This window comes from Recurvomyces mirabilis (assembly GCF_035927965.1).
Source record: "Recurvomyces mirabilis strain CCFEE 5264 chromosome Unknown scaffold_3, whole genome shotgun sequence".
Lineage (NCBI taxonomy): Eukaryota > Fungi > Ascomycota > Dothideomycetes > Mycosphaerellales > Teratosphaeriaceae > Recurvomyces > Recurvomyces mirabilis.
In genome coordinates, this window is record NW_027041937.1 from 327,657 (window position 1) to 343,021 (window position 15,365).

General features: G+C 52.6%; 6 protein-coding genes across 6 annotated transcripts; 4 read left to right on the top strand and 2 right to left on the bottom strand.

Moving 5' to 3' along the window:
* Window positions 1–426: 426 nt before the first annotated feature.
* Window positions 427–1,227, top strand: LTS14_001437 (uncharacterized protein; the record flags this gene model as incomplete). Its single annotated transcript, XM_064834146.1, has 1 exon — window positions 427–1,227. The coding sequence occupies one exon, from the start codon at window positions 427–429 to the stop codon at window positions 1,225–1,227; it is 801 nt and encodes a 266-aa protein (XP_064698010.1).
* A 43-nt stretch (window positions 1,228–1,270) lies between these two features.
* LTS14_001438 (uncharacterized protein) lies at window positions 1,271–2,443 on the bottom strand (the record flags this gene model as incomplete). Its single annotated transcript, XM_064834147.1, has 1 exon — window positions 1,271–2,443. One exon carries the CDS (start codon window positions 2,441–2,443, stop codon window positions 1,271–1,273), a length of 1,173 nt encoding a protein of 390 aa, XP_064698011.1.
* Window positions 2,444–3,172: 729 nt separating this feature from the next.
* On the top strand, window positions 3,173–6,001 carry LTS14_001439 (uncharacterized protein; the record flags this gene model as incomplete). Its single annotated transcript, XM_064834148.1, has 1 exon — window positions 3,173–6,001. The coding sequence occupies one exon, from the start codon at window positions 3,173–3,175 to the stop codon at window positions 5,999–6,001; it is 2,829 nt and encodes a 942-aa protein (XP_064698012.1).
* Window positions 6,002–6,575: 574 nt separating this feature from the next.
* Window positions 6,576–7,732, top strand: SVF1 (putative cell survival pathways protein; the record flags this gene model as incomplete). Its single annotated transcript, XM_064834149.1, has 2 exons — window positions 6,576–7,598; window positions 7,652–7,732. 2 exons carry the CDS (start codon window positions 6,576–6,578, stop codon window positions 7,730–7,732), a joined length of 1,104 nt encoding a protein of 367 aa, XP_064698013.1.
* A 1,460-nt stretch (window positions 7,733–9,192) lies between these two features.
* PKC1_1 (Serine/threonine kinase) lies at window positions 9,193–12,898 on the top strand (the record flags this gene model as incomplete). The annotated part of the gene is made up of 2 exons (XM_064834150.1): window positions 9,193–12,766; window positions 12,837–12,898. The coding sequence occupies 2 exons, from the start codon at window positions 9,193–9,195 to the stop codon at window positions 12,896–12,898; spliced, it is 3,636 nt and encodes a 1,211-aa protein (XP_064698014.1).
* Window positions 12,899–13,317: 419 nt separating this feature from the next.
* On the bottom strand, window positions 13,318–15,095 carry LTS14_001442 (uncharacterized protein; the record flags this gene model as incomplete). Its single annotated transcript, XM_064834151.1, has 5 exons — window positions 13,318–13,639; window positions 13,691–13,860; window positions 13,916–14,768; window positions 14,824–14,920; window positions 14,969–15,095. The coding sequence occupies 5 exons, from the start codon at window positions 15,093–15,095 to the stop codon at window positions 13,318–13,320; spliced, it is 1,569 nt and encodes a 522-aa protein (XP_064698015.1).
* Window positions 15,096–15,365: the final 270 nt, after the last annotated feature.

A 15,365-nucleotide genomic window follows, 5' to 3' on the forward strand; every position in this document is an offset into this window, starting at 1 on the left:
AGATATAGCAAGGCTGACACTGGGGGCCTTGCAGCTTACAACGAGATGTTTCGGGGTGGTCTCGTCACCTTCGGCCTTGTGAGACCTGACGATTCCGGCTCCGGCTTCGATGGCGACAAGGGTGAGGTGGACTTTGATGTATCGGATGCACATGGGACAGATCTCGAGGGGTTTCCATGGCCGCACGTGCCCGCAGTACTAGCGCTGTCGATCCCGCCACGCTGGTTCTAGAATACGTCAGCCTGGGTTGTTCACATGAAGATGAGATGGACACAATCTTGTATACGAACACATTCAAGTGGATTGTAGCGTAATTCACCTGAGAACTTGCAGCTCATTGGAGAATTGTGTGGAATCTTGTGACCACGTATCAGCAGGAGACAGCAGGAGTACCGCCGGCGCATACCACATCTCTCAGTTTCTACTATGGCCTCACTACATCAGCTCTTCCTCCTGGCCGACCACCTCAAGCTTTCCTTGCTAGAACGACAACGAGCGGTAGCACTGAAGCTCGAGCCTACGAAACAAGATACATACATCCAAACATCATTGAACAGCTTGAAAGGTGGCTTAAATCAGCTGGAGGCACAAGACCATGATTCGACAACAGACGACTCGAAAGACCTCGCCAGGTTACGACAACAGTACAACGATCTTCTAGCACAGTTTGAGGGCCACACATCAAGAAATGCGGCCGGACAACTCAAAGAGCCCAACGATGAAAGCTTACGAGAAGACTTCCAAGCGGCACGGCAACGACCCTCACCCAACCAAAAACGACGAGGAAGCAAAAACGTCCGCTTCCACGACAATACTTCCGAGGACGACGCAGAAGACATAGCGAACCGCTCCGCACTCTTCGCAGCTGGCGAACAAGATCGCTACCGCGACGATCCAGAAGCACCACCGGACCAATCTCAGCTCGATAACCAACAGATACACGCCTATCATTCACAAGTCATAACCGAGCAAGACGAGCAGTTGGATGTCCTAGGGCAGAGTGTGCGGCGGCAGCGGATGCTAGGTATAGAAATGGGCAACGAGCTTGAAGGCCAGAACGAGATGCTTGATGATGTCGAGAGGGGTGTGGACAGACATACGAGTACTCTCGAGCGGGCGCGGAGACGGTTGGGGAACGTGGCGAGGAAGAGTAAGGATAATTGGAGTTGGGTGACCATTGGGATACTTATCTGTATTCTGGTGCTGCTCATTGTTGTCTTGAAGTAGTATTCGGGGAATGTATAATGTGTACATGATCGAGCTCGAGAGCTCAACACCAAGCATATTTCTCGTTGCAGATCCAGTCGATATCTTGCCAGGATCCTTCGCCGTACCATTGTAGACTCGTGATGCTCTCCTTCTCTCGCGTCACTACCGCGGCATTTGTACAGAGCAATTTGACTGCTGCGAGAGTGATCGATGTTGGGTTCCAGATCTGTACTTCGTCCATACCAGCAGCATGCGCAGCATTTTGTGCTGCGGCGAACAAGACCGATACAGCGTTTACGAGCGGCTGGTTCTTCATCTTCGCCACGCCCTCGTCCGTGGCAGGACCGAAGTCATACTCGTCTCCACCTTCACCCTCGATGATGAGGCGGAGGATTTGGAGGGTATTAGGCGCTTCTTCTTGGGGGTTGGTCCATACTCTGGTCCAATAGCAAGATGCTTGGTGGCCATCCTCCAGGGTGACAGTCGCACCTCGGCCGCCTTCCATGACCCGGACGTTGTTGCTGTAGAGTTCTCTGGCTACGAAGTCCTCTCGAGCATTGTGCCATTGTAGAGTTCGGAAGTCGGGTAGTAATGCTACTGCTGTCCGACCAGAGAGTTTGTGACTTTGCAGACGCTTCCTGAGCAGCTGCTCATCCTTTCGACAAAGCTCCGTGAGATCTGTGGTCTCAAGCTTACGTATTGAGCTCGACGGTGCCGTTGCTTTGGCCGGAAGTGTGACATGAAGAGAAGGAAACGGCTGCCACCCACGAGCAGCATAAATGTCCTTTCCGATGTCCGAATACAAGATACTGAATCCCGAGATCTGGCCTTCGTCTACCTGCCACGTCTTGAGCCTCTTCGCCACATCATGCATCATGCGCCCGGCATAACCTCGACCTCGGTATTTAGGGGGACAGAAGACGCTAGCAACACCGTGGACGATCGTCTCCTCGACTTGGCCATTGCGAGCGATTAAAGCTTTCTTCTTGATGCTTTCACAGCCACAGAGTACTTGTCTTGGTCCCTTTTGTGGTTGGTAGACCAGCATCCAGGGCGTGAGGCCACCATCCTTGGTCAATTGTTGCTGGAGTAGGAATTTCTCTCGGCGAAGGTATGCCTCCAGACTCAAAGCACCTTTCCATTCTCCACTGTTGTCATGCTGTTGCTGTAAAAGCTCTTCAGGTGTGGCCACCACGAGGTGAAGTTCTGAGGAGTCCTTGTGTGGTAGATCCATGGCAGAAATATTGGAGCTAAATCCCGAATTTTGTGTCCTGTTGATTTTCACGTCTACCTTTATTCAATGCCTACGGGAGCATACTCGCTCTACGCAGTAATTATTCGTCGTCCACATTTCAACGAATGAGCAACAGTGTGGAGTTCCATGACTTTCCGCGTCCGGTGTTGGAGTGGAGTTGGATTTGGCGTGTCTGCCTGAGGTGTGGCGCGCGCTTGTGAGCTGTTACTTCACTCCTTTGTGGAAGTGAACGTAGAGCAAGGCAATGGCTGCCCGCCCGAAGCTCCTCTCGAGGGCGCCATCTGCTTTGTTCGCGAACCTTTTGATCTGACAAAGTACTGCTCGCCAGGACCACTATGAGCTTCAACATTCAACACCCTCTCAGAGCTTGTCAGCAGTTTCCAACCCAAGGCTACTGGCTGGTACGAACACCTGCTGCACAGTGAGAGACATTGATCTCAGTCGCGACAACGAAATTGACCACATTCTGTGTGCAAGATCTGAACACTCTTGAGGAAAGCTTGAAGCTCCTTCCGCCATTCACTTGTGAAGATATCACAAACCTCCACCGAGACCGAGGCCGCCCATTCACTACTTCTGAGACAGCCTTTCCGTGCTTTGTCAAGCAAATCAGTCACTTCATGTACTTTCTCCTCGAGCAGGTCTCGTTCGTTTTTTCACTAAAACGTCCACCACATCGCATTTGCGCCAGATCCATCGTATCACATGATGATTGCGAGAGCTGCAATACGTGAAGAGCCAGAAGTCATCGACCTTCTAAGTGACGATAGCGTGCCCAGCAGCGCCACTCCACAGACAAGAACTCCACTCGATCTCGATGAGGATGGCAATCTTTCGCCACTTCATGACTTGCCCTATGGTGTCTTTCATGATTTCGACGACTTGGAGGATGATCTTCCTGTACCAGTGGCCGCAGAACCTCTACATCGAGGCCAGTACATCAACATCGACGGTGAAGACATCTTTATCCCGGACGAGGAAGAAGTGCCGCCTGTTCAAGGTGACGCCACCGAGCTTGATGCGGAGCTGGCGGCTGCTTTGAGCAATGAGCAAGCAGATGGTGGTGCACAAGCTGGTGCCGCAGACTTTGCACTCGTGGACGAAGAAATCACCGCCGATTCTTGCTTGCAGCGAGTGCTTGAAATCTTCCCGGATGTTGACCACGAGCACATTCGTAAACTCTGGGCTGACTTTGATTCGAATGAGGACTATGAAAGTCTATCTGGCTCAGGTCGACTAGACAACATCATCAACCAACTAGTCTCTGCTACCAGCTACCCAAAAGCAGAGAAGGGCAAGCAGGCTACCCACAAACGCAAGCGCGAAGACAGTATCGACGAGAACGACTTCAAGCAGTGGGAAGACGTTGATAGACACGAGACACCAGCATATCTCAAAGGCAATATACGGCACATCTTGAAATCCGAGTTTCCCGAATTTCCCGTACAGTACATCAATGACATACTCTCGCAGCACAAGCATGTCTACCAGTCATACATGGCTCTTGCAGCGGCAAAGGATCGCAAAGACCCAGCAGCTGGGCGTGGCAGACCATCGACCAGGAACCTAGCGGATGCTAACAACACCGCAGTCAATACTGGATGGCCTGTATTACCCTTGGAGCTTGATGCAGCTCGCAAGAAGGTGGTTGAGATTCGTGCTGGATATGCGAGGGAAGGCCGGAGAAAGAGACTGGAGGAGGAGAACCTGCAGAAGGCAAAGGATGCTGGGGAGATAACAGAGTGTTCAGCATGCTGCGATGACCTACCAATGAACCGCCAAATCCATTGCGATGGGACGATCGCGCACTTCATCTGCTTCGAGTGTATTGAGACGTACATCAGCAGCGAGGTCGGAGAAGCAAGGTGTCGTGTACTTTGTACTGCAGGGTGTAGTGCACCATACCCACCGAATCAGCTCAATCTGCTGTCGAACAAACAGCTGTTGGCTAAGCTCGCTGAGCTGGAACAGGAGAAGGCGATACGGGATGCTGAGCTGGAAGACCTTGAGGAATGCCCCTGCTGCGACTACAAGGCTATCCTTCCTCCTATCGAGGAGGACTTCGAGTTCCGTTGCGCCAACCCTGAATGCGAGATGGTCACCTGCCGGCGATGTAAGGCGAAGTCACACATTCCACTTTCTTGTGAGGAACATGCCAAGGACAATAAGCTAAAAAGCCAGCACACGGTCGAAGAAGCCATGACAGCCGCATTGGTTCGATCTTGCAACAAGTGCAAGAAACAATTCATCAAGCAGGACGGGTGCAACAAGATGACATGCCCTTCGTGCAGTAATCTTCAGTGCTACGTGTGCTCACAAAGCATTACCAGCTACGATCATTTCGACCAAACCCCACATCGAGCCAATGTCACTGGTGGCAACGGGAAGAAGAAGTGCCCGCTTTACGACGCAAATGGCGTCGAGGAGCGCCATGAACGTGAGGTGAAGGAAGCTGAAGAAGCGGCTCGCAGAAAGGTGCTGGAGGAGAATCCGGACGTGCAGCAAGAAGATCTGGAAATCAAGGTTTCCGATGCTGTCAAGAAAGTCACGTCAGGGCGAGCCGATGGAGTGGCTGGTCTCGGAGGAGGCTGGATGGCTGGACTGTATGCGGGAGCAGGTGTATTGGGTGGCTTTGACGGTATGAACGACGCACTCGACGAGCAGTTCCAACGCGTGAACCAGATGCATGCGCGCCAGATTCGCGACGCAGATGCTGAAGCTAGAGGCCGAGCATATCGTCGAAATGCTGAGGACCGTGCAGCTAGGCGCGCGCGGCTCGCGCGGGCTGCAGAGGCTGCAGTAGCTGCGGAGGATGCACTCGCCCTCGCGCCTGCACCTGTGCCTGCTGTTCAAGGCTTCATTCCCGTGGTTGCTGCTGCTCCTGGTGGGATTGGTGGTGGCGGCTGGCCTGGATATCCAAATCCGTATCTTGATCAAACGGCAGGCCTTCAAGCTGGGGCGAATCAGCATGTTGCAGCACTACCTGCAGGAGGAGGCTACAACGCATGGGGAGACAACATGCTCGATGCGCTGCATCTTGCACGCCTTCCGGACCCGAATGCATATCCAGGGTTTGATCCCATCGTTCCGGTCAACAACCACCTAGCTGCTGCACCCGGGGACATGAATCGGGACAGAGAACGACAAGATCGACTAGGTCAGTTGTATGGGGTGTATGCGGATCGATTAGACTTGGTGAGGAGGCCTGCGCCAGCCCAACCACCTCAGGCAGGCATGAACCCGCAACAACCTAACCAACAGCAAGCACGCGACGCGGCTTTACAAGATCTTCGTGCGGATCGCGACCAGCGCATGCAGCGGATTAGGGATCAGTTACAGCAAGAGCGCTTGCTCGTGAATTTGCAAGGCCAGCAGCGCTTTCACCAGCAGCATGGTCTCAATGATCGCCTGCAAAGGCAACAGCTCTTGCATCAGCAATTGGCTCTGCAGCGGCAACAGCAAGCAGAGGATATACTAAGTCTGGCGGCGTATCGGAATAATGCTGCGAGGGGTCGTCCGGGGGATGCTCAGCAATAGATCATACATCTCGTTCAATGTTGACAGAAGGAGCTGGCAGTGTGAGAAGAGAGTGTGTGGGTTCGTGGATTTCAGGCGGGTAATGATGATCGGGGCTTGGTATGAGTATTCTTAGCGAGGAGTTCTGGAGGTTTAAGCTGCGAATGACCAAAGCGGCTACAACAGAGGAACTACTGATGTGTATGATCGATATATCATTGTTACGAGCTTGAGTACTATCACTACTTCATGCCACTGTCCCTCGGCAACTAGCCACGTGCCTTCCTCCCTTATTCGGTCTATGGTCGCGTGACTCCACTGAGCAACACTGAGGATCACTGTATCCACACCTAAGCTGTCAAGACTTGCATCATCATCCTACAGTCGTAGTCGAAAGATTAGATATCTCAATCGGAGTTCGTGCACGGCCATCCTCGTCATCCTCGCAGCGTTAGAGCTAGCGTGCTTTCCTGTCCTGCAATCAGCCGCTTTTCACGTGCTTCAAAATGACCTTACCAATACCTCGAGCACGAATCAAGGCCATTCAGATCAGCCGCACGACCACTCGTACGACCATTCCGGCACATCCGCCACAATGTTCAACTGGGCGAAGAATGCCGTGGGCATCACAGAACCCATCTATGGCCCGTCCGCCATCCAAAGCGTCGCCAACCAAATTCCCCCTTACACCGAGGTGCAGAAACAAGATCTAGCATGGGAAGTCATGGACACCACGAACGTCGAAACGAAGACCTTCTACATGACCTCCGACTCAGGGCACCTCGGCCTCGCCCAAATAATCTACAGTAACGTCCTCGGTGTAAGAACAACGGCACAATTCAACAGCAAGATCTACTATCCCAAGGAAGCCGGGAAGGAGCATCTCTGGGCGAGCGACAATCTGGCGAATTTTGAGTTCTCGAAGGATAAGCAGAATTTCAAGACCAAGAATGGGGATGTGGTTATGAATCTTAGCGAGGATGGAACGAGCTATACGATCAAGAGCACGATCAATCGAGGTAGTGTCGTGGATTTGAAATTCACGCAGGCGGCGCCGGGTTTCATGGCAGGGAAGAATGGTACCACGAACTATGGAACCGATGCTCAGAAGCCTTGGGGTAGAATGGTGCATAAATTCTGGCCGAGATGTAAGGTCGAGGGCAGCATAATGACACAATCTGGGCCTGTGGATTTCACTGGTAGAGGAGTGTTTATTCATGCGTTGCAAGGAATGAAACCGCATTTCGCGGCCGCGAGGTGGAATTTCGCAAACTTTCAATCACCCTCTTACTCGGCGATTTTAATGGAATTCACCACGCCTAAATCCTACGGCGAGACGGTGGTAGCGGTGGGTGGGATCGCGACAGATGGGAAGATCTTGATGGCTGGTGGGAGTCCGAATATCAAAGCGACACATACGGATGTCAAGGGTGATCCAGACAATGATTGGCCGGAACCGGGTAAGGCGAAGTTCGAATGGAAGGGCGAGGGGACAGAGGCGGTGCTTGAAGGGAGCATCTTGCCGAGAGTGGATCGGGTGGATGTTATGGGGGAGTTGCCGAAGTTTGTGAAGCAGATTGCTACGCAGGCTAGTGGGACGAAGCCTTATATTTATCAGGTGAGATAAGTTTCCGGCTGTTGTTAATTAATCATACTGACTCGATCTTTCAGTACACGCCCAAGCTCACCCTCGAGATTAATGGGCAGAAGGAGGAAGGACAATTGTTCATGGAGGCTACCTTCATCTCCTAGTCTGCTGGAGCTGCATGATGAAGAGTACATAGCTTTGGCGGACACTGACGAGACCCGTGAGGACATACATGCGAAGTTTTAATGTATATGACTAATGACCTGAGACGACCTGGATGGCGCATAATATAGAGATCTTACTTCCCTGCTCATACCTATCTGCATACTCAGCTCTGGGCACATGCAATCCCTGCAAGTGCGACTTCTTCGTCACTATCTCACGTCGCTCAAACTTGGTCGTGGGCGCTTGGTCATCGAACCCTCGCAAACCATGGGCATTGAGAGTTCATACCATGGTGCTATCCATGCTGTAGATAGCACATTTAGAAAGCATACCTATCTACCTTACTACTCAAGAAGCTGCATATCATCCAAACCCAGTTATCCGATGGATCACCAAGGTTTTGATAAAAATACCCCACCCCACGCGCCAAAACGAGCCCACTATTGCACGCGAGATAGATACATGTAGCTCAGATACATGCAAACAGCAATAGTATAGCTCTACCCTTCCATCATTGGTGGGTGTTTTACCGACTTCGATAGTCTCTTGTTGATACTAGTGCTACCTCATACTTCTCTCTTCTATATCCCGTCCCTATACGAGGCCGATCTCCTGGCCTATTTGTCCCCCCCACAGCCATATTCGCCACGCTACGGGTGGCTGTGCATGAAAGCCTGAGGACATAGCGCGATATCTGACGCAATTTGGCTCTTGCTAGCAGCACGAGAAAGACATCCCGACTGTGAAGTACGCGCGGATTTCTCACCCTGAGTTGTGCGTGGGTTTCGAGGTACTTGCTTGACAAGTATTTACCTTACCTACCTTACCCCTTCGACTCTTGGCTCAGGCTTGTTATTAGGCATTTGGGTTGTTGGGGAAGCTGCTACTGACCACAGCGACTTGTGCTCAACCCACTTCTCCCTCACCCCGCTGTCCAACTACAGAAGTGGAAGACGTTGTGTTTTGTTTAGTGCCAGCATTCAACCTTTCCGGGTCGTCGTGCAGCAGCGGCACACAGCCAGAATATTGCTAATTGCCCGACCTCCTGCTATCTCACCCTCGGCTCCGCAATTCCATTTGCTTGTGACTGCAGTCAATCAGTCGAGTTGAGTTGAGGCCGCGCGCGTGAAGGAAGTGGCTTAAACGTCTCTCCGGCCTGCCGACTCAACGACAATAGGCACCACCACCACCACCACCACCACCAACATCACTCTTGCCACCTTCTTGATTCCATGCTCGCCGACACCTACGACACAGCACGACACGTGAGGAACCCGCCACGCGGCATATAACGACGCTTCCGAAGATCCGCGGAAAGGCTTGTGCCGCCGGCCAAGAGATAGAAGCTGAGACTTATCTATCCACCACCACCGCTGCCGCCCCATCTACAGACACCTGGGTCTTCTGACCCCGCTATTTACCACAACACCAGCCCGGCGAGGCTGACATCACCGCTGCCATGAACGAGGACTCCGCGGTGACGGAGATCCACCGCAAGATCGAGCGGGAAAAGGCTATTATCAATGCCGCCAATATGCTACGGCAGGCTACAAACAATGCCTCCGTGATATCAAGAGGCGACTCCCAGATCCGTGATGCTCAGCGCAATATTCAGTACTTCGAGCAGAGGTTACAAGAGTTGCAAACGCGGAAAGCCACGAGTAGTATGAATAATATGTCCATGTCTGGGAATGGTGGACCACCTCCTCCACAACATGGTGTGCCTGGTGGTGGAAGAACTGGAGGAGGCATGAACAATGAGAGAGGCTATACTGGTGGAGGGCAGGGCGATTATGGCAACCCTGGACCTGGTGGATATAGTATGGGTGGAGCACCCGGTCTTATGCCCCCAAGCCGACCGTATGCCCCCCCTGGCCCTGGTGATCGCTCCCCACGTATACGACCAAATTACAGTAAGCTGGATTTGATCAAGTACGATACAGCACATCTCGGACCACGGATCCAACTCATGCTTTCGCAATTGGAATTCAAGCTGAGCGTGGAGAAGCAATACAAAGATGGTATCGAGAAGATGGTTCGGCTGTATCAGATAGAGAAAGATCGCAAGAGTCAAGCTGATGCTGAAGGAAGGCGGATCGAGTCAAACCAGAAGATCCAGCTTCTTACTAGGGCGTTGAGACGGTATGAAGACTTACATGTGGATGTTGAGAACTCGGCAGATGCGGCGGACGATGAGAGTATGGACTCGCCGAGTCAGAGGAAGCCACTTACTGGTCGCCTGCATGTGAGGATCAATGCTGTCGCTGATGTGGAGCATGCTTCTACTGGCCGCTTCACCCGCGGACCGGAGACATTCGTCATCATGAAGGTGGAGGATGCTTTCAAAGGCCGAACACGAGCTACGAGGACGGATCGATGGACAGACGAGGTCCACGAGTTCGATTGTGACAAGGCGAACGAGGTCGAGTTCACGGTATACGACAAGTCAGGCGAACATCCTGTCCCGATAGGTTTGCTTTGGATTCGACTGTCGGACTTGGTTGACGAGATTCGACGTAAGAGGGTGGAAGCTGAGTTCAACCAAGCTGGTTGGATTACTGCGGACAAGATGGATGGGACGCAGACGAGGCCAGACCTGCAATTTTCGGCGCCACCGACTGCGTCGAACGCACAAGGCGGTGCTGGAGGTACTGCGGCGGCGGCTGGTGGGCCACCTGGTTCTGGACTTGCACCGCAGACTGGACCAATCTATGTCGATGCTTGGTTCTCCCTGGAGCCAGTAGGCCGGATCCAACTCTCCCTCGGCTTCGTCAAACAGACCAAAGAACGTCGCGGCTTCGATGTAGGTCTCAACCGGAAAGGTGCCGTCAGGCAAAAGAAGGACGATATTGTGGAGCAGTATGGCCACAAATTCGCGATACAAACCTTTTACAACATCATGCGCTGCGCCCTCTGCGGCGACTTCCTCAAGTACACGGCTGGTATGCAGTGTGGAGACTGCAAGTATACGTGTCATAAGAGCTGCTATCCCAAAGTCGTGACAAAGTGTATCAGCAAATCTACGGATCCGGACGAGGAGAGGATCAACCATCGCATCCCACACAGGTTCGAGGCGTTCTCGAACATGGGCGCCAATTGGTGTTGCCATTGTGGATATATGCTTCCTCTTGGTCGGAAGCAATCGAGGAAGTGCTCGGAGTGCAAGTTGACGTGCCATTCCAATTGTGTGCACTTCATGCCTGATTTCTGTGGTATGAGTATGGAGGCGGCGAATCAGATCTTAGCGGAGATGAAGCTGGCGAAGAACAAGCCGCTCCCTGCATCTTCGCGCATGATGGGTAATAGCAGTAAGCTGAGGCCTCCTTCATCGACCACGCCACGACCTGCTCCACAGGCCAACCAGAGCTTTGCAGTTGCGCCGAATCATCAGGATCAAACTGCGCAGAACAATGCTAGACAAGAGAGCGATAGGTTCTCTTACGGTGACAAGAGGATTTCAGATCAGTATAATGAGCCGCCTCCTCGGACAAGCTCGTTTGGTCCTGGCGCGGAGCAGTCAGTAGATGCTGCCAAAGCTTCCATGGTTAACACTCCATCTACCCTTCAAGGCTCGAATAGGCCGCCGACACATCGGTCACAATCTTCGCAGAACCAAGCCACGTCAGAAGCGGCAAAAGCAGCGAATGCAGCAATGGCTAAGGGCCCATCTAGTCCACAGGACTCACATCGACCGGGCTATAATCGAGGGTCGACAGAATCTGGACAATCAAGTTTGCGTCCTAGTAGTGGTTATGCCGATGGATATGAAGGTGGCAGCAGCTACGGACAGAAACGGAAATCGCAAGCTCCTCCTCCTGGCCAGCCGGCTTACGATCCTTCTGTATACCCACCATTGAGCGGCTACCCGCCTCAGCCAAATTCGCCTATGCAGCAACAGCCTCCTGTTTCTGCACCGCCGGCACGATCTCCATACCAGCCGATCGCGGCGGTACCGGTACCACAGATTAAGCCTCCATCCCAAACACCACTACCTCAGCAGCAAGTAGCACCATCGCAGCCACCGCCCACCATCACACAACCTGTGGCGGAAGCGCGGCCCTCTGCACCACCTGCTAGTACGCCAGGTACTGGTCGCAGAATAGGTCTGGATCATTTCAACTTCCTCGCTGTCCTCGGTAAAGGCAACTTCGGCAAAGTCATGCTCGCCGAAACGAAATCCAGCAAACAACTCTACGCCATCAAAGTGCTCAAAAAGGAATTCATCATCGAAAATGACGAAGTCGAGAGCGTACGATCTGAGAAACGTGTCCTGCTCATCGCAAACAAGGAGCGTCATCCCTTTCTTCTCAGTCTCCACGCTTGCTTCCAGACTGAGACTCGTGTCTATTTCGTCATGGAGTACATAGCGGGAGGCGATTTGATGCTGCATATTCAACGCGGGCAATTCGGCACCAAGAGAGCTCAATTCTACGCTGCTGAGGTATGCCTGGCACTGAAGTATTTCCACGAGAACGGTGTGATCTACCGCGATCTGAAACTCGACAATATCATGCTCGGACTGGACGGCCATGTCAAGATTGCCGATTATGGTCTCTGTAAAGAAGACATGTGGTACGGTTCCACCACCTCGACCTTCTGCGGCACACCCGAATTCATGGCCCCGGAGATCCTACTAGATAAGAAGTACGGCCGCGCAGTAGACTGGTGGGCCTTCGGCGTCCTCATCTACCAAATGCTCCTCCAACAATCCCCCTTCCGCGGCGACGACGAAGACGAAATCTACGACGCGATCTTGGCCGACGAGCCGCTGTACCCGATACACATGCCGCGTGACAGCGTCTCGATCCTGCAGAAGCTGTTGACACGAGAGCCCGAGATGAGGTTGGGAAGTGGGCCCACGGATGCGCAGGAGATCATGTCGCATGCTTTCTTCCGCAATATTAATTGGGAGGATATTTATGCCAAGAAGATCCCGGCGCCGTTCATTCCGACGGTCAAGGGGAGGGCGGATACGAGTAATTTCGATTCGGAATTTACTGATGTTACTCCCGTGCTTACGCCGGTGCAGAGTGGTATGTCTTTCTTCCCCAATCTGCCTGTAAGATTATTGGGCTATTTTGTGCTGACTTCTATGCTTTGTAGTGCTCACGCAAGCTATGCAAGAAGAGTTCCGAGGCTTCTCGTACTCGGCGGACTTTGCTTGAAGCGGCGGCTTTGGACAGCATGATAGATTGTGTTTCTCCCACGATTCGTAATATGTAGGGAACGAGGTCGGGCTTGGGATGGCTATGGGTCAACGGACGGTCATTTGTGATACCCATGAAGCAATATATTAGGGAGCTAGAGGACGAGGCGGAGGAGGGCAGAGTCGTGGAAGCTGTGCCGTGCCGGTGGGAGTGCTCGGGTCGATCGTGCATGGTGTAATCGCTCGCTTAGGGTCCCGTATGGTCAGATGAAAGAACGAGGTAACATGAGAACAAGGTAGAAATGCGGGACGAAACGATCGTGATGAGAATGGAATGAGGGAAGGACCATAGCTTTGCATGAAAGGATAGAATTTACACGTCTAATGATTCACGCCTGCTTATACTCAATGTGATCTCTTCCAAAGTTAAGTCATTGATCAAGCATACGTCACAAACAATTTCACGCTCCTTCCGACTCGCTCATAGACCGGACTCGTCTTCCCCTGCAACCCACGCCAGCTATTCTGTCCTGCACCACGCTGGAACAGGCGGAACGCTGACGCACTGCTTCCAGTGCTGTTGGTGGTCTCGTACTCGAGATGACAATATGGCGCGAAATCCGAGCCAGCGATTGAAAGACCGAGAAGGTCACCAGCAGAGACAGTAGCGTTCGAAGTGATGGGTATCGAGGTCGTGTTGAAGACAAAGGATAAGGATGTAGCGTTGTAGGCGGCGGTGCCGAGGGTGGTGTACTTGTATCTGTCTATATATCAGCGCCGTCTGTGAGTTGCAGTCGTATGTGTGTCTTACTCTGGGCTTATGAGGTCGGCGTAGCTGTTGAACTTGAAGACTGTCAACAGTAGAGGGACGGTCTGTACGCTCTTGGCGACGTTCAAGGAGATGCTGTGGATGGTTCCGCTCTTGTTTGCTTGCCATGTCTGGAAAATGTCGAATTGATCGCTATCGCACACTGCTTCGTACTATGGCGGGTGTCAATTTGTCTCCTATCTCGAAATCTCGAATTCGTGATCTTACTGCTGCATCTAAAGGTGTGCTTTGCTCTGCTGTCGTGGCAGCACCACTGGCGACAGGTCCAGAGCCGCGCGTGAATTCGACATGGAAGGCAGCATTAGTCGAGCAGTCCAGATCTTGAACAGAGCCGTCGCGATTGAATTGCAGAGGCTGGAAGATATGGCCGCCAAAGCCAACACGAGGACCGCCCGGTACAGAAGTCGAGTGCCACACATAAGTTACTTGTTTTGTATATGGGTTTGTGAGGGGCAGGACGCCTTCAACCTGGCCTTCACAGGAGTACCCAGAGATGATCTGCCGCGTCCAGGGGCCTTGAGTGCTACTGGCGCGATACAGGAGTCCAATGGAGCCGTTGCAGTACCCGCAGGTATTGCTGGCCACCACATAGTACAAGCCGTTGCGCATGAAGATGTCTGGCGATTCGGTTTCTTGGTCGATCAAATCGGTGGCGTTCGATGTCACAGGGTAACTGACCCGAGTAGTGTTTGTATAGCCATCGATCAGCCTGCTGATATGGAGCGTCTGGTAGATCGGAGGCCAGGTGCTGCCCGCGCGAGGATCACGGAAGTTCAGAGCTGAGAAGACGATATAGCCATTGTCGCCAAATGTTTCGACTGCGAAGTCTGCGGGCTGCAGGCCATCGAATTGTGGATCGATTGAAGCAGTGCTGGTTAGGAACGTGAAGGGTCCAGATGGTGAGGAGGACGTTGCGACAGGATAACCCGAAGAGCCGGCGTTGGCCCAGAGAACGTAGGTACTTGCCTTGCGATTGTATACAATGTGTGGTCTGCCACACCCGCCTGCTTGCGCGCACGGGTTGGCTCCGTATGGATCGAAAAGGAAGCCATCGTAGTGCCTGGCGAGACGTCAACAGTGGGGAGGACAACATGTCTTCGTGATCTTAGACACACCAGCTGTCAAGATCGATTGACGAGTATGATTTGATGCCAAAGCCAGAGCCTGTCGTGGAGAAGCTATTGCCGCAGAGATAGTAACGTCCATTGAAGACTAATTATCATGAGCTATGGTCGCAGAGACCTCAATCCACTGACTTACAGTTGATCTTACTACCATATGCATCAATCTGGTTGCCGTCGACGTCGAAAAGGAAACGCTGGGTATTGGTAAAGGTTATGGATGAAGCAGCGGCAGCAACCGCGAACGAGAGAAGTGTTGACAGCATGATATGCCGGCCTGGTGAAGATCGTGAACGTGCACCTTACCCCGGAAGCTGTATATACCTGGGTCCATCTCTCATCCGTACATAGAAGCCGAGATGTACCTGTAGAGGAGTTCGCATGCTATACACGCCTGGCCAACGCCCCATTGTGGGCCAGCTGCGGAGATCGGCACAAGCCCTAAGTCTGAGATCCGTCTGACCGAGCAGCCCTAAATCTACAGTACTCAGTGGCCCTCAACTCATGTGCAGCACCTGGAGGTGTGATTGAGGAAG